The sequence below is a fragment of the Musa acuminata genome, chromosome BXJ2-8 (genome assembly GCF_036884655.1).
Source record: "Musa acuminata AAA Group cultivar baxijiao chromosome BXJ2-8, Cavendish_Baxijiao_AAA, whole genome shotgun sequence".
Taxonomy (NCBI): Eukaryota; Viridiplantae; Streptophyta; class Magnoliopsida; order Zingiberales; family Musaceae; genus Musa; species Musa acuminata.
In genome coordinates this window covers 7,552,561-7,570,013 of record NC_088345.1, presented here as the reverse complement: position 1 = coordinate 7,570,013, position 17,453 = coordinate 7,552,561, and the positions used below count along the sequence as shown (strand labels likewise).

General features: G+C 43.3%; 2 protein-coding genes and 1 pseudogene across 6 annotated transcripts; all 3 read right to left on the bottom strand.

Moving 5' to 3' along the window:
- Positions 1-3,982: 3,982 nt before the first annotated feature.
- Positions 3,983-9,775, bottom strand: LOC135618998 (protein DEHYDRATION-INDUCED 19 homolog 2-like). The gene is made up of 5 exons (XM_065120520.1): positions 9,513-9,775; positions 9,265-9,410; positions 7,486-7,563; positions 7,051-7,322; positions 3,983-4,330 (listed from the first exon to the last, which is right to left on the bottom strand). The coding sequence occupies exons 1-5, from the start codon at positions 9,625-9,627 to the stop codon at positions 4,228-4,230; spliced, it is 714 nt and encodes a 237-aa protein (XP_064976592.1). The 5' UTR covers positions 9,628-9,775; the 3' UTR covers positions 3,983-4,227.
- Positions 9,776-9,924: 149 nt separating this feature from the next.
- On the bottom strand, positions 9,925-11,694 carry LOC103993346 (COBRA-like protein 7; annotated as a pseudogene).
- A 539-nt stretch (positions 11,695-12,233) lies between these two features.
- On the bottom strand, positions 12,234-16,651 carry LOC135618996 (probable galacturonosyltransferase-like 7). 5 transcript variants are annotated; one of them, XR_010489259.1, is made up of 4 exons: positions 14,966-16,651; positions 14,064-14,444; positions 13,709-13,818; positions 12,234-13,008 (listed from the first exon to the last, which is right to left on the bottom strand). XR_010489259.1 is itself a non-coding variant. In XM_065120519.1 (2 exons), the coding sequence occupies exon 1, from the start codon at positions 16,115-16,117 to the stop codon at positions 14,984-14,986; it is 1,134 nt and encodes a 377-aa protein (XP_064976591.1). In that variant the 5' UTR covers positions 16,118-16,651; the 3' UTR covers positions 14,454-14,636; positions 14,966-14,983. The 5 variants fall into 5 exon arrangements, 1 of the variants encoding a protein (XP_064976591.1); XR_010489258.1 differs by having other exon boundaries at positions 13,709-14,198; positions 14,308-14,444; XR_010489260.1 differs by having other exon boundaries at positions 13,709-13,812; positions 14,308-14,444.
- Positions 16,652-17,453: the final 802 nt, after the last annotated feature.

The window sequence follows — 17,453 nt, the reverse complement described above, 5'->3', positions numbered from 1 at the left end:
GATAGAATTGATATCTTTCTCCATTTGTTTGCTGATCTTAGATAGTTGGAATATTGCAAGTCGTGAAAAGACCCATATATTTCATCCTACATAAATTGAAAGAGTTCATAGTGTTTAATTATTAAGTCATTACAATGATATGGAGCATGATCTTGTCACTGGTAAAGTTGTAAATATAATTTGATGTAGTCACGTGTATGTTTCTTCATGCTTTATATGATATACAGATGACTCGTAGTAGGCTTGACAATCTTGATTGACTTTTATAGTTATTTCATATTTTTATCTAATTGTCGTGTAGAGATAAAACTTTTATAGTGATTTCAGATTTTTATCTAATTGTTGTGTAGAGATAAAACTGTTTAGAAATAAATTATTCAGACAATTATTTTGAAAGTATTTTAGTTATGCAGAGTTGCCACCAGCACAAGCCCAAGAGTTATTCGGGTGGCATATGGTTGAATGGATACATGGGGTAGTATCTAGGTAGCGTCATATGAGTACTTAGGGGGATTTTTTATCATGACAAATCACTTTGCATCTTTTGTTATACGAACGTTCGGAGTTTACGAAGTCTATAATTGTAATTTGTATTATCTCTCAAGTATTTATTGAAATGATTGTTTGTGGGATTTCGAGTTAAATGTTTCCTCTAACTCATCTTCTTTTTTGTAGATCCTTAAATGATCATAAGAGGTTTCGGGGAGGTTGATCTCTTGCGAACGGATACATAAGTGTGTCGTACGATTTAAGTAAAACCAGTTAAGTCTATGACCGATGATATCAGAGTGGGATAAACATAGAAACACTTAACTTACAAATGTGGGAGACCCAGCGGGGCTATGTTGAGGGCAATTGGCACACGCGACCGTTTGAGGAAAATAAACATTGAGACATAGTGTCACGGATTTAGTTAGAATTGCCTAAGTCGTGAGGCATCCTTACGGCAAAGTCATAAACTTAGCTGAAGTTGCCTTAAGTCGTAAAGCACCATTGCGCCAACTCCTCGGACTTAGCTGGGATTGCCTAAGTCATGAGGCGCCCTTGTGACATATGCATCTGCAAATGTTCAGCCTAGTTGCAACCTCGTACAGGTCTCGAAGGACTTGTAAAACAGAAAGTTGATTAGATTGAAAATGAGCAACGGATAAGTCTCGACGTCTCGCAAAGATGGAAGCTTTACAAACAATTCAGCGAGCACCTTGAATGCAAGAGAGAAAAGAGAGGAATGAGAAAACAAGGACTTTAGAAGGTAGAATGAACAGTTACAAGTCCACAAACAACTACTCACCGGGTGCGAAGGCAAGTTTCTGTTAAGTTAATGTACGAACTTGTGAAGATTTTTCAATGCCCGACAATATACTGAAGCCCCATCCAACCCTTTGCCACCCGGGAGGTTCCAGGGTGCAGAGATGGTTGACATTTTGTGTACAACTGCAGCGTACAGAAAACAAGTCGTGGCATGCAAAAATGGAGCCATTTTGGGACAGTTTGGCTCGGTGCGGCGAGCGATCATACTACAATGCTGCGAACTATCGTTGCTTATATTTTCTAAGCAAAATCAAGGCAAAACATGTTGCTATATCTCTGTACAAGTATGCAAAAGTGATGAACGGTTCGTTGAACGAAGTTGTTGCGGGTGTGCGACGACCGTTCATGACAGTAGGGAAAGGAGTCGCTCAAAGGAATAAGTATTCAAGATTAGCATTCAAAGGAATGACCAACCCTTCACATAAGAGGTACCACGACGACAAACGAGTTTGGAAGAATGTATAGTGCACAAAAGTTGGGATGACTGAGTTCGAGTTATAACTCGACGTTGGTAACCAAACTTAACAGTTCTCAAGGCAAGTGTAATGGTTAGCAAAGGATAAGATAGTACAAGGAGGGTGGGTTGCTCAGCGACCAAAAGAGTTATGCAAAACTCATAGAGGTGAGAAAAATTACTAACTCGAATAATTTGGTACTCATACAAGGGCTTATATGCGGATGATATACTATTTGTGGCCATCCCATGACGACCGAAACTCGATGCCATGGAGCATTGAAACTTTCTTTTTAGCATTAAAAGGATATGTCCATAAGAGGCTGAAGTGTGAAGTAAGTTCAACATGTTGCTAGGCTTTGAGGGGTACATCAGAAGCTATATTGGTGAAGAGTTGTAATCTAGCAAATGTTTAACGGGAGTAAAATAGTGTAGACGAAATAGTCCAAGGAGATTATGATCTACGAAACTTCTAAAGGAAGGATGCGGAGAGGAAAGTTGCTATAACGGGACAAATATCCAATAGGGTTAAGTCTCAATTCTCCAGAGGAAAAATCATGTACAACGGACTACACATGTTAAGAAGAGGTACCTCAAGACAATAACTAACTCTACAAAGCTCAACGGATCGAGTGAGCAACAAGAAATCACCACATGATATCGCACGAGGTAATACATTGGTAAACGCGTTATGAGATTAAGTGGGCGAGCAACCCAAAGCAACACTAAACCAAGGTACACTTAGAGTCAATGTGGAGATTGGACTCGAACGGTTGACCCATGAATGGTTGGCACAAGGGTCACCATCTATTCAATGTAAACCGAGGAGTAGAACAACTTGAGTAGAACTTGACGAAATGCCCAAGTCACATGAAAAGAGTTGACATAGAAGATGAAATATTGAGCTGAGTCATAAAGCTTTCATTGGACAAAGATTAAGGATATTAACTCTTGCAAAAGCAAGAGCGAGATCATGTCATTCTATGGGTCTCTCGTTCGGATGTGGCAGACTCATCTTACATTGTGTTAAAGTAGAAGGTAACTTCAAAACACATATACCTTATCTCGATAAAGTATTTGACGGAAGAACTAAGGTGCCCGACTTGCAGAGTTGATATTAGGATCAGAAAGCCTTGATACGAGGCAAGAAGATGCAGAGGTGTGTATTCTTGAAAAAATGAAATCTAGATAATGATACACCAATTTCAACAAAGTTAGTGGACTATGATAGCTATTAGATGACTAATTGTCCTAGAATTACGTTCCGTCTCAGTGTGACCTGAGAGCGGGTGGACGAAAGTTGATTTCCAAAGAAATGAATACAATTGGAGATGGCGAAGGCTTTGTAATGTGCCAACAAAAGCCACATTGTGAGATTGCAGTCTCAATTTATCTCATAAAGATCATAATACAATGAAGATATCACTAGAAGACGACATGGTGCAATGGATCGTGGTGGAATAATTCGAAGTAATACAATACACACGAGATGAGTCCTGCGAAGTACTTGATCATACGAAAATATGATTAGGAACTACTAAGAGCTCCACTTTGGTGAACAACACGGCGATAAGAAGGACAATGAATTCAAGGAGTGAATTTCATGATACCGTAGATATAGGTCTTCCATACGTACCTCAAATTTCACATCAGATGATAACCTTGGTTATCAGCATATGAGAATTGTATATCACCGAAGAAGAATTCTAAGTACAAGTACCAATTAGTCTCATGAGAAAAACTTGATCATATAAAGATATAATTAGAGCGATTGAAGAGTTAAGCTTCAAAGCTAATATTATCTTAAGGGAGCCCGACAAACAAAAGGAGAAAATTAACACGAGCCCTATAACATGATGTCAGAAGCCATGTAAAAATTATAATTTTTCTATCAACCAAATAAAACTAAAAAACTACTTGTAGAACATAAAAATATTAAAATAAATCATAATAAAGAACAAGAAAACGATGATGAATACGATGACGAGTCTAGAGAAAATTAGCTACCAAAGATCAAACTTTGATTAAAATGAATATAAACTCAGAAGAATACTACCGTAGACACAGAACTTTCATATTTTAAGATTCCAAATGCAATTGATATATATAAAATATGAAGACTCAATTAAATAATATGCTCTCACATCTCATCTCCTGTACGAAAGGATGAGTTCACCCTCACATGAACAAGCGTTGCGTGATAGTTTGAACATTCACTGTGAGGAACATGTCTTTTTAGGGATAATAGTACTAACGTTACATCCAGAACACAATTTATGCTTCTCTCTCTCTCTCTCTCTCTCTCTCTCTCTCTCTCTCTCTCTCTCTCTCTCTAGTAATACCAATTTAAACATACGGTTTCTAATTATATACCAAGGAATGACCACTTGAAGAACAAGAATAATGATACCGCCAATGCGCTCATGTTATCCTCCAGCGTTACGGCAACCATTGGACATGGCTCACAATGTGTCGTCGAAGATTGTGGAAAGCACAAGCCCTTGTACGAATTGGCTCCTTCGAGCTCTCTCCATCTGGTCCTTGTCAGATAGAGATGGTTCAATCCTGGAGGAATAAATCACACAGGTTAAATTAAATTTACTGGGAACATAACATTTACCAAAACAAGTGCCAAATAAAGCCAAAGGGCACGTCTTTGTTTGTTTCATTTTAACAAATAAAACCACAAGCGGATCTCGATGTCCGCTATTCCAACAAACCACTCTAAGAAACTAAATGCATCCATCATATGTTGAGAGGGTGAACTTGCAGTAAGAATCTGTATGGATGCAAAATCTTTTCAGACATTTTAAGTGAACGTGAGGAGAAAACAGCAATACTGTAAAATGAAGAGTTCAAGAAAATCAGCAAACCGAAAGCCGCACCGAAATCCAGAACATGAAACCTCAGCAATTGTAGAAGCCGTTTAATCATAGTTCGTGATATGACCATTGCCAATATGACATGGCCAAACCATATTAGTGTTGTATAAAACCGAGTTGCTTTTGGCAATTTAATAAGCTAACAGCAAGTAAGTTGGTTGGCATCAGATAAATGCAACAAAAACTCAATCGTAATTGGTCTTGTTTGCCCAATTCTAGGCAATTTGGAAACCTCAAAGGGAAGGAGAAGGCCTGAGACAGACGAAAGATAAAAGAAAACGTGTCTCAAAAGATAAAAGAAAACCTACAATACAGCTATGAAACAGACTGTATTTGCTATCTGCTGATACCTTCGTATTTGTTATTCATTGTCACTTTGTCAGTGTTGTAATGTTCATCATACACAATCGACAAAACAGAGATGAAAAAATATATATTTGAGGATGGTAAATATAGTTGGGAGCCAACTAAATAAAGGCTTCAGTGACATCTTCACATGCATTAACACATTTGGACCACAAGATTAACATTAGGCAAACTTGAATTTGATCAGTCTCATGAGATGTTCTGAGAGTAAGTGCATAAATAAATAAAGACTGAAATAAAGAAATAATATATGCTGAAGTAGAAATATGTTTTGGAGCATGACATGTACACCTAATTAATTCTTCTTCTTGACTAATATTGCTTTCCCACTGGTAGCATTTAGTTAAAAAAAAAGGCACCATATCCTCTCATAGTTCACGATCTAATCTTGTCACCGTGAAGGCTTAGTGTTATTCAAGGATCAAACCCAATTAGTTTTACGTCGTTTTTGATAAAAAATAAAGAAAAAGGAACAGTTACTTACTGTGTCTTCAAACATAAGAGAGAGAGAGAGAGAAGCATAATTAAAGAAAAACTGAAAACTGGGGGGCAATAGAATGTTTTCTACAAATAAATGAAAAAAAAAATCTATCACACTGTCTATAACCAACCAAACACTTTCTTATTAGTAGGCTAGCTCGCTCCAGTTAGAACTCTCCATGAAAATAAATAAGTGGAATTGGCCTACACTTTCCTAAAGATCAAGACTCCTATAAAATCTTTAAGTTGCTCAACTTTGGCTAGAATTGCAACAACAAAAACACTGTAATATCCCAAGTATTTTAAGATGACTATATGGATCTTTTATTGCCATTGAGCTCTGTACAAAGCAATGTTGTTAGCTACATCAAGAGAATCTAAATTTATATTTATAGTTTCTAGTAAAGGCTTTTAGGTCTATGAGCCAACAAGTGTCGGAGAAATTCAGAAGCCAAAAAGATGTCATAACAAGCTCAAGCTCATATAATAATCGCTTTCCATTGATCACTGGTTTCGTCGAATGACTAAGATAAACTAGCATATCTATGACTTTCTTATCTGTAACTCATTGGTCCAATAACACTCCTGAATTCCTCTTTCTTCACAATACCAAGTAATAGCCACAACCACCATGTCACAAGTCTAAATTTATTTGGATTCTTCTTGTTCTCTAAGTGCCCCATATATAACTTCAGATGTCCATTTTCATCAAACATGTAGAACCACTCTAGGATGTTCTTTACCATCTTTTGCAAAGAAGAAAAGAACAGTTTCATAAAAGGCACTCTGTTGCCACCAATCAGCACAATTGACATCATTAGAAAAAATTCATTGGTTCTTCTTTAGGATCTCTTCAGCTAAGATGGATACATCATGTTAATATTCTTTCAAACCACTGACTGCCAAATAATTATACTATATACATCAAAGCCCTATAGAAGTTGTAAAATGATCTAAAGAAGAAGGAATCCATCTCAACACATCTCCACAATCTTCCTAAATGATCTTCAAGACATCAAACCCATCCATCTAAAATATTAGTGATTTCCAATATTGATTTTTTTTCAATAATATAGTGGCATAGATCTAGAGTTATGGTTCGAGTGCATGCTTCAAAACTTATTCAAGTAATCAGCCACTTAAGTATTCCCTTCAGAAAAGTAGGCCCTTTAGAAATGCTTCTGGATAGTAACAAAATTGCAGAAATTAAAGCAATATTCAGAATCTGTGAATTGAACTTAGTGCATTCAGTAAGACCCCATATAGGGAGTCAGCAAACTCTCATTTAGATTAGTTTTTGGAACTTTAAAATGTACAGGATCCTAGTTTAGGTTGGGTTTAGCCTGCAATCAAATTGAGTAAATAAGGGTGAAAACAAATCATAGTATTTATGACTGCATAATAAGTATTTGTAACCAAAATTTTCAAAGCAAACTTAACAAGGTAAATTGAATGAGCTAATATAAGGTAGAAATTGCAGAAAATTCATGATGCAGTATTTTAACATCATGTGTATGTCAGATCTCATGTTATTGTAAAATAAAATAAATATCATACCTCTCAACCACTTTCTCCTCTGAATTCTTGCTGACAATGTTTCCTTCATCTAGTGAATCTGATTGTGCATCTTTGGAAGATTCATCCAAAGGCAATGTGTATATTAGAGATGATATAAATGGATCAGGTGCTGCCATAGGAGGAGGAGGAGCAATGTAGGAAGATCCTCCTAGGAGGGCTTGCAGATTGCCTTCTCTTAGGTCTTTTCTCAACAGAGAAAGCATGGTACGAGAAACAGATGATCCTTTGCGGTATTTCCTCCTTCGTTGCATGTAAGTCACAATTAAGGAATCCAAACTTTGAGCTGAATATAAATTGTGATCGTTTTAGGAATAAAATAAAAGAACCTTGGACTTTTCCAATTTGTTCAAATAAAGTGTTATCAACTCAAGCTTTAAAAAATGGTTAACATCAAGCAGAGAATAAAAAGGATATCTTGAAAAAGCTCCCATGTTGCGTTGTTAAGTGTCTAACCAAGTCAAACCCAACCCTGGCTGCACAAACAGGACATACCTGCAAAAGGTAACACATCCCAACTCTTTACCATAGCAAGTGACCATTCAATGTGCACCCAGACAGAAACAACAAAAAGCTGCCTACTCTGCTCTCATCACTTTTCCACATGCATTAGAAATCCGATGAAATAAAAGAGAATTGTGCACTATGATAGGAGAAACTCTTCTGCTATACGAAACAATAAAAGGGAAAAAGAAAAAGAAAAAACCATAACAATAATGCTTATCCCGACTTCTTGGTAAATCTGCATTCTCCTTCTCCTTCCTTCAGCTATTAGCATTGAGTGACTTGTTCAAGGTGCCGAAAATTGTTAGTTTCGATAGTTCTTTGCCAGAAACTTATCATGTTTGCTAAAACTAAAAAAGTTGCACCATCCTACTAGATTTGAAACACCCTTAAATTTAATATGTTAGAGATTTAAGATCCAGTACTGCCTTTTCCATAATTAAAACATATCCATATATACTTCAGGAGTTCAAAATAAAAGAACTAGGGTAGGCATCCCTCTTTGAACTACTTATATTCTCTAGTTTAGTTCACTAAGACAAACTATAATTCATACAAGCAAAATGGAAAAAAAAAACAACCATATTCATTCTTCAGGATAATTAATCAGAAGTATAGGAAATTATGGAATGGCCCTTGACTTTAACTGTCCTGTAATTCCCAGTCCATGATGAACAACAATCTCATGACCAGCCCCTGGTTTGAAGGAGTTAAAATTCATTCCTTTATTCACAAAATGCTCTTTTTAAACTGTATATAAATGGATATCAAAGGTTATAGTCCTATAAGGAATGCACTTAATTATTTATATTCACACACAACACAACTGTAAATGATAGCATTGTAACCATACATGTGCAGTTAAGCAGTTTATAACAGAGACTTGAACTATATATGAATCCGGACAAGCTAGGAAAAACAATGGCACTAATGATGTATAAAGGGCATTTGGGCCTTTAAGAGAAACGACGAGAAAGCTCTCTTCAAAATAGGGACTGTCACATGATTTTTCATTACCATGAAAAACTGCCAAAAAGAAAGATACTGCTCATTTCAGTCCAAACTAGGTGTCATTCACAGTAATCAGTAAGGTTTAAGGGTAACGAGATTGACATAAGCATTATTTATTATTTGAAAATAAGCAAAAGTGTTGACATCTAGCTATCTATTCCAATGAATTCATCAAATAACTGCTCATTATCTAACATCTAGATGTTTAAAACAATTTCAGATACAATAAAAAAGGACTCAAAACTCATTTAAAGCTTATCTTAAGAAAATAAACAAAGTTATCCAATGAGTGCTAAGGAATAAGCATATTAAAAGCGCTAGTTTCACTGCATGTCTTCTGGGGCAACAATCAAGCTCGTGGTAACATAATAGAGAAGCATCAGCCAATGCCGACAAACGAAGAGAGAGATCTAAGAAAAAATTTAGGTAAAAGATATGATTCAAAATACATCTTTCTATAAATAATTGTTTACCAAATGAAGAATCTTTACCAGGATAACAACAAAAATAACCTGGAAAAGCATCAAAAGAAAACACGAACTCGTGCAACTAACAATTTCCAAATGAAAACTAAGCTTCTCACGCACAAACAAAATCTTTACCCAAATATCACACAGGAAAGGACGAACGACATATTTCTCATTTATTACACCTTAATCAGATCGGAAAATGAAGTAATACCCCATTCTTAGCCTCCACAGGGTGCTCATCATCGATGTGGCAGCAGAGTCCGACGATGTCGAAATCCTCAGAGCAGAATGGGCATGGGAACTCCGCGCGGGGGTCATCTTCTCCTCCTTCGAACTCCTCGAACCCGAGATACAAATCTGCCAACCGAAACAGCCGATCAGACAAAAAATGAACGAACTTAATAACAGCGCAATGAACACACGAACCCTCTTCGGCGAAATCGAAATCCACCCACCCACCTCTCCAACCGCGAAGATTGGGATCCCTAGACGCATCGGAGTATCGTGACTGGGGCGCGGATTGATGGCGCTTGGACGCGGCCGCGGAGAATCGGCTCCACGCATCGGGGTCCATGATCGATTACCCTCCGAATATGTTTCCCCTCGAAGAACCTGGTGCCGATTATTCCTCTACCGACAACCCTAATCGACGCCCCACCCACAGATCGGAAAGAAGCGGAAGAAGAGGTGGACACAAGCTTGCGGTGTGGAAAGGCGAAGCCACCGACCGGCGTTTGATAGCACTTAATAATCGCATGGTCGTCTCGAGGTGGAAAAACCAAAACGCCATTGCGAGACATCCAAGTTCGTCACCCATGATGTACCGATTTCCAGATCGTGAGAAGGTGGTTCCAATGGGTCCCACCAGCGTGGCCATCCGAGTACGTCAAGGTAGCTGGGACGGGTAGGTCTAGAGAGTCTTTTTTTCGCGTAACAACCTGTGGAGGTGGGACGTGTTGCTCGGGCGAAAAGAAAGTGGGCCCAGACAAGGACTAGGCACACGTGTAACGAGTGGGATGGATTATTTCGCTGTTTGGCGTTTGGGGCTCCGAGACGCAGCACGTGAGGTTCTGTCAGAATCCACCCCGAAGATGAGAACCCGCGAAATCTGCTGTCACGCGTGAGACAGCAAGCATTCAGGACGGAATGAAAGCTGATTCCCCCTGCAATAAGACTACAACAGGTCGAAGAGCACAAGAGCCGAGGCAATCAGGAGCCGGGCCATAGAGACAGTGGTAAGTCCAGGGAACGCCCTGAGGCGGGAGATGTTGCAGACCGCCTGCCAGCTCGCGACCGCCTGGTTGTTGGAGAAGAGGCCGCTCGGGTCGAGGAACGCCGAGGGGCTGACGCGGATGGGCTGGCCGCACCGGTAGACCGGCTTGAGCGTGCCAGAGATGCTCCAGTTGACCGGGGGGAAAGAGGATGGAGCGGTTGAGGTCGCGGGGTATCTTGGACACCCGGAGCTGGAAGGAGGAGACGACCTTCTCGAGGTCCATCTCCGGCGACAGGATGGTGCCATTGCGACAGCAGTGGGGGATGCCGCCGAGGTCGGTGTCGTTGAACCGCCACGGGGGGAGGTCCACGATGGTGGGCTTCCTCTTGCAGCTAAGCGCCTTGGAGAAGTCGAGGCTGTCCGTGTAGAACTGGCCCTGCCTGCCGAAGATGCAGTCGGAAGCGTCGATGACGGCGGGATAGGCGCGCGCCCTTCATGGAGTGGATGAACTCGTGGCGCTCCCACTCCCAGGAGAGCTGCCAGTGGTCAAGGCGGCCGAGGGGGTTGCGGTTCTCGATGGTGACTTGGGCGAGGTAGCTGCTGGGGTAGGACTGGATGACGTCGTAGGCGATGGTGATGTCGCCGGAGTCGCGCGGGAGGAAGCTGGTGGAATTGGTCATGTTGGGGACGAAGTCGGGGTCGAGGAGGCTGCAGGTATGAACGGCACGGGACTTGCTGTTCAGTGTGGAGTGCTCGCAGATGTAGGAGGGGTTGTCGAGGGCGAGAAACTCCGGAGGGGCACGGCGGGGGGCTGCGAGCCGAAGAGGGTGCAGACGAGGGTGATCCTGGCGCCGATCTGGTGTAGGGCAGGTTTAGAGCCGTTGGAGACGGTGGTGCCGTTGTTGAGGATCACGGAGGTGGCGCAGAAGGTGTAAGGCTGCTCCGCCGGATCGTCGGTGAAGGGATGAATCTTCTCCCGGCGGTCGATGGTGTAATTCATGTAGACGCCGTTGCAGAAGCTGTCCGGCTGTGGCGGCGACGGTGCCGGGACGGCCACCGGCGTAGGCAGTGAAGCGCCCACGTACAACGAAAGGACAAGAAGAACAAGTGCAAAAGAAGGCTTCCAACACCAACCCATCATCGCGCGCACACCCTTCTCCTCGACAACACGCACAGGACGAGGAGGGAGAAGGTGTCGAGGAACACGGAGTGAATTGTTGTGATCTAATATAAGGGAAGCAGGAGGAGAATGGAATTGGAGGGAATTGGTTTGTTGAGGTGCTTGAGGACTTTGTATTGTTTATCTTATACTGTGAGTTTACTTGTTCAGCAATTGAGAGCAACGACTTTACTTCTTGTCGTATGTAAAAAAAGAGAACTTTGAATTGTAAGAGTCTCGAGCGATTCAATTGTAAGAACTTTGAATTGGACCGCATAGACACGACCATAATAACAATCGAGAAAAATATTCTCTTCGTCCCTCGAAAACATCATGTTAAATCAAGTTGGGTTGATTTAGATATCAATTATATTGAGAAAAGACAATCACAAACTTCATTCTTGTCCTTCAATAACAAATATAAAATATAAAAATATCTGTATTCGTACATCTCATATTACTAATATGAACAACGAAGGGATCGGATCAAAAAACCTCTCATGACATCAATCTTTGCGGATCAGAAAACCTCTCATGACATCAATCTTTGTACAGATGATACTCAATGATACATCGAACAATCATACACGAATGAGATTCGGACCATGTTGGATTAACAAAAACGTCAACGACATTTTTTCCTCTGGATAAATATATATATCCACTTAAGTGACTTCTCAACTACCATTGTCTTAACATCATGCATATTACTCACGCAAGAAACAATCTGATTTGATCTAATATGATCTACAAATCAACCTTATGATATCATTCCACATGTCACATGAAAACACTATAAGCAACGGTAGGATGAGGAACCACTGAGAAATTTGACATTAAGGAGTTATACGGACAATCATCAGAGTACATGACGCTAACAAATGGGGCAGTCAAAACTCAAATTTCCCCGGTCAAAATAATTGACATGGAACATTTAATGTTCAAGAAATCACCAACCGTGAAAGATAATTTTATATGACTTGAAGCTGCTGTGCCTTAAAGCTGCTGAACCACGGCACCAAGTCCTTTGCAGACATATTTTATGAAAACTTTACTGACACTGGTAAATAAATGTTTGGACCATACTGATTGGAGCAAGTCATTGGGTCCATGACATAGATTTTGATTCTATCAACAGCTGCAGAAGTGGGGACACCTCTCTCTCTCTCTTCATAATTCTCTAAGCTTTTATCCTCGCCTTCGTGACAGCAGGTTGAAGAGCCTGCCTTCACTTTGCATCAGTAGCATCAGTAATGACAAAAGAGAGTGATGTAACTAAAGCCAAAGCCTCCTCCCCTCCATTAAGATCGATCCGGTGAAGTCAGATTGACTCAAGACAGGGGAAAGAGAGAATCCCATGGCAAGATTTCGAATGGAAGACACCAGTGGGGAGGATTGAAGCTCTAGAGCCCAACTTGGTGATGGCAAGGCAGGCAGGCAATAGTTTGTGTTCAGTGGAGTAAAGGGGTCTGTGTGAGGAAGAGGTTGAAGACTGGTACGAGTTACTATGTTGGAAAGGTTGTCTTTTGCCGGCCCCAAGTTAGTGAGATGGAATCAATTCAAGGACTATGAATCCGATCAACCTGTAAAAAGAATCATTAATTAATTAGCAAAAAATTGCATGCTTCCATATTTTACATGTAAAATAAGACTAAGCAAAAAATATTATTTCGGTTGACAGACTCATATCAAAGATGCATCTCGGTAGCCGACTAAAGCGCTTGTGAAATCAAGGAAAATCCACTAAACTTCAATTTACTGAAGCAGCTTAGCTGAGACGAAGAGTCTTTAAACAAATGTGCAATGACAGGTATCCAGCCAACAAGATTAGCTGGAGAGAGGAAAACTCCAAAGCCAGTTGAAGCAGACACATACATAGCAACAACTTGAAGATTATTTTACAGCACAGGGAAGGAAGGGTGCATGTGCCACCAGATGTCTGACTCTGGAACTGACAGGCTGGGAGAAACAGAGAGGGGAGTTCAAGGCTGAGGCCAACTGGATTGAGCAGTTCCCTAGGAAAATTTCTGGACCCAAAGGTCTCATATTCTAATAACAAGGAGGCTCAGAAAAAGAAAGAAAACTTGCTGCTTCTCCTTTTTGCTATATAAAAATTGGACTGCTTCAACTGGTTGACAAGTCATACTGGAAAAAGAAAATTGGGGGCAGTTGATTACTCCACGAATTAAATGACATGACTAATAGAAAAATATGCAGTCATGCGTCATATAATGTGAAACAAAACATGTAAAACAACGAGGGCCTTCGTTGGTTGAGACGTACCATTCCCCCCATTTGAGAAGTGATTGAGTTGTGTCGCAAAGAACACCGCTTCTCAGCCTCAACCCAGAGATCACTTTCCGTCTTCGTGATGTATGACTCCCCATCTGCAGCTAAATGAACAAACAAGGTGAGTGAATGAAGTGAAGACTCTTTCCACCACATCCCATAGACTTCTCTCCTGTGCAAGGACCACATCTAGCGGGGACAAATGGTCTATCTATCACTTCTCTCCGACCTCCATGACCCCAAAGGATGACAGATTCCCCCTCTCATCAGAACATGTATCAGATTCGGGCACCCACCAAAGCAAAACCCATAGTGTTGCTAAAAGATGATCTAAGGTTAAAAATCATACTCGAGTTCAAAGTAACTGTTACAGAAAACGCAAAAGTAGAGGCAAACGGAGTCGTCGTTATCGTCCAAAATCCACCGACACCCAACTGGAGAAGACGAGGACCAAATCGGAGAGGTGACGTCTGCCCCTTCGGCTCTGTGCACACTACTAGATCGATAACTCATTTAAAGGAATGCAGCAGAAGAATGACATAAGATTAGGATCAGATAAGAGAGAGAGAAGAAGAATGAGCCAAAGATGAGACCGTTATGGGGAGGTGCTTCACAGGCGTTTTGCTGCCAGCGAACGTTGAGCCACGGCGCCCCCACCTCTCCGGTCTTCGACACCTATTCTTCTGCACACCTCTCTTGCCTCGAGGATTTACCTTTTTTTTCTGGATTTCTGAAACAAGAACTCATTAATCTATACCTACATTAGGCGAATCAAACAAGATAGACTTCCTACTGCGACACAACGTCATTGCCGGCCGTTAGAAGCTTAGTAGAACCAGTTCGTGTGCATCCAAACCGAGAACAAAGCCCCCCAAATTTTCCTGTTTTAGAAACAGAGCTGCATTGCACTAGAATCGGTCCACTGAACCAAAAGAAGAAGAGCGGTTGCCAGTAAAGAGATGAAGCAATTTAATTCAATATAGGTAGATATACATAACAAATTCGACCTATCTGTCTCACTTCTTTATTCAGGGAGGGAGCAATAATAGAATTAAAATTACAAATCGCCCCAAAGCGGGTAAAAAAAAGGGGCTAAACTAATGCAGATTAAATCCGTAAGAAGAATCAAACGTAAAAATTCGAAACAAGAGATGAGAAAGTAGATGATCATGCTGACGATGATGAAGGTTTAGGATAGTAATTGAAGAACATTAGCGGCGGCGGAAAGTTGGGAGCAGGCGGTCGTTTTACCGGCTGGGGGCAGCGGCGTCAAGCGTCAGCGGGGCCGTATAGGTCGTAGGGAGCCCAGAGGTGGTCGAGCGGGCACGGCCGTTTCGAGTCGAGCCGCACCCATGGCTTGCCGCTACCGCTCCAGTGGAGAAGGCTCACGTGCCCTGGGTGGAGGTCCCGGCAGCTGCCTCTGGCGTTGTCCCCGCCCAGGCCGTGTTGGTTCCACCGGTGCTCGATCGGTGCAACGTGGCCGGCGAACACTAGCAGGAAGGGCGGTAGGGACCCCAGCTCGTAGATACGGCCGGCACCGCTGGGGGCGGCACCGCTTTTCTGCACCTCCATCCATCTCTCGATCCTGCGCGTGTAACCGGCGCGCCGCCACCGGACCAGGTCCAGCACCATCACCCCCGTGTTGAAGTAGCACGGCCGGCGGCCGGCGAACGTGGCCGCGAGGCGATGGTCGGACCAGAACCGGTCGGTGAAGTACTTGGTGAAGTTAGCGTGGCAGTACTCTGGTGCGCCTACGGCCCGCGACCCCAGCCGTGTCCGCCATAGCTTGCCGATGTCGTCAACCACCACCAGGTCGGAGTCGAGGTAGATCACCCGGTTAACGCACCGCTCAAGGATGTCCCCCAGGTAGTTACGGGCGTAGTTGAGCGGCTGCTCCAGTGCCTGCCGCACCGACGTAGAGATGAGCGCCCGGACCCGGTCGGGGTCAAAGTAGTACGCCTTGAAGCGGAGGCCCGGGAAGGCGGACCTCACCACCGACTCCAGGCCCGGCTCCGACAGTAGCAAGTGGAAGAAAACGTTCTCCGGGCACCGAGCGTGGGTGAGCACCGAGTGGACCGCCGCTATCGAGCCGCGCAGGTACTCCTCGTCGAGGGTGATGGCGATGTGCACCAGCGAGGGGTCGCAGACCGAGGTTCCGTTCGCCGACGGGGGCTCGCACTCGGCGGCATTGTGGAATCGCGGCGCCCTCCGAAACACGAGGCTTTCGGCGTCGCCGGATGCCGCGGCAAGGTGGTGGTTGTAGCCGCCGCCGCCGGCGGGGATGCGGAGGTAATGAGACGACCGGATAGCCTCGGCAGGGGGGAAGGATTGGAGGGAAGGGGACAGCACTACCATGACCATGGCGAGGGAGCACAGGCCGGAGAGGCGGGCAACCCAGAGCATGGTTCCACCGCCCCGCCGGCCACAGCCCCTACGCCGGCGGCGCCTTCGGGTCTTGAAATCGAAGAGATCGGCAAGGCGGGCGAGCGCGGACACCAGGACGAGGGCGAGCGTGCCCCTGATCCCCGCCAGAGCGAAGAACAAGGAAGACCCACCCGCTCTCGATCTCGATCCAGGAATGGGGGCAGAGTTAGGGCTTCAGTACTTGGATCCCTCGGGAACGAAGCGATCGCATGGGGAGGGGAAAGCGCAGGGGAACCCTAAAAGCCAGCGGGAAAAATCCACGGACGGCGAGCAGACCAAGGAAGCCCTTGCGATGACCTCACTCGCGACGCACTCGTCCGCCCCCAATGGCTCACTTCACGCCCACCATCTCCTCCCCCGATCTGCCTCTACAGCGTCTCTTTCTGCCGATGGCAGCGAAGCAGCGGCGGCAGTGGGAGAAAAATGGGACAATCCCTCGAGCTTCTTCGGACCATAGAACAAATCCTTAGCTTCGTATTAATAATTACTCCCCCGCGGTGTATAATTAGTACATTCTCATTATTAGGTGGAGAAGATTTCTATCGTGCTTATTCAGTCGATGTGCTTCATTTGATTAAGCTGCGGGGATGGAGGGCAGGAGGGCACAGCTGGCTTCGTGATTCACTGACAGGAACAAATCAGAGCCGTCCCTTTGGACCCCGGTCTTTTTTGCCCCTTAGACCGTCTTCTCGTTCCATCTCAACCAACTGCTCTTTTACACGGAACAAAGGGGTAGTACCGTCAATTCGGTTTTGGAGGGGTACTTTAAAGGTGATATACTCCACATTTCGAAAACGAAGTTTATGTATCTATCGACCTTTCCATGTTTGAACCGTTACGACTGCGGATTAAAAGACAGATCAAATGACGAGGATGGCCCCGAATCGTCCGACCACGTGGCGTGATTAAACTAGCTACCTGTGTCAAGCCGGCGGCCCATAGCCATCCACGTGGGTGAGATGCACAGTTGTACGGCTGATGCCACTTCTGACCGGGTTCGGCTCACGATTGATTCGTGCGCGCGATCGTCGAGCCGAGCCGAGCCGCGCCGGCTCCAGTCGGATCCGCTGCAAGTAATTCAACGTGGCAGTACGCTGCCACTTGCGCCTTTTGTCCAACAATTTTAATGCTTCTTTGCAAGCCGGTGCTACATGGGATCCGTGACAGAAGGTTAGCCGGCATCCTCGTGACCGTCATTACCAAACATATTTAATTGTTCCATTAATCATTTTCCAAACCGTCGGTTCGATTAATAAAAAATTAAATTAACCCATAAAAACTCAAATTATTATATTTTAAATTTGAATCACTAACC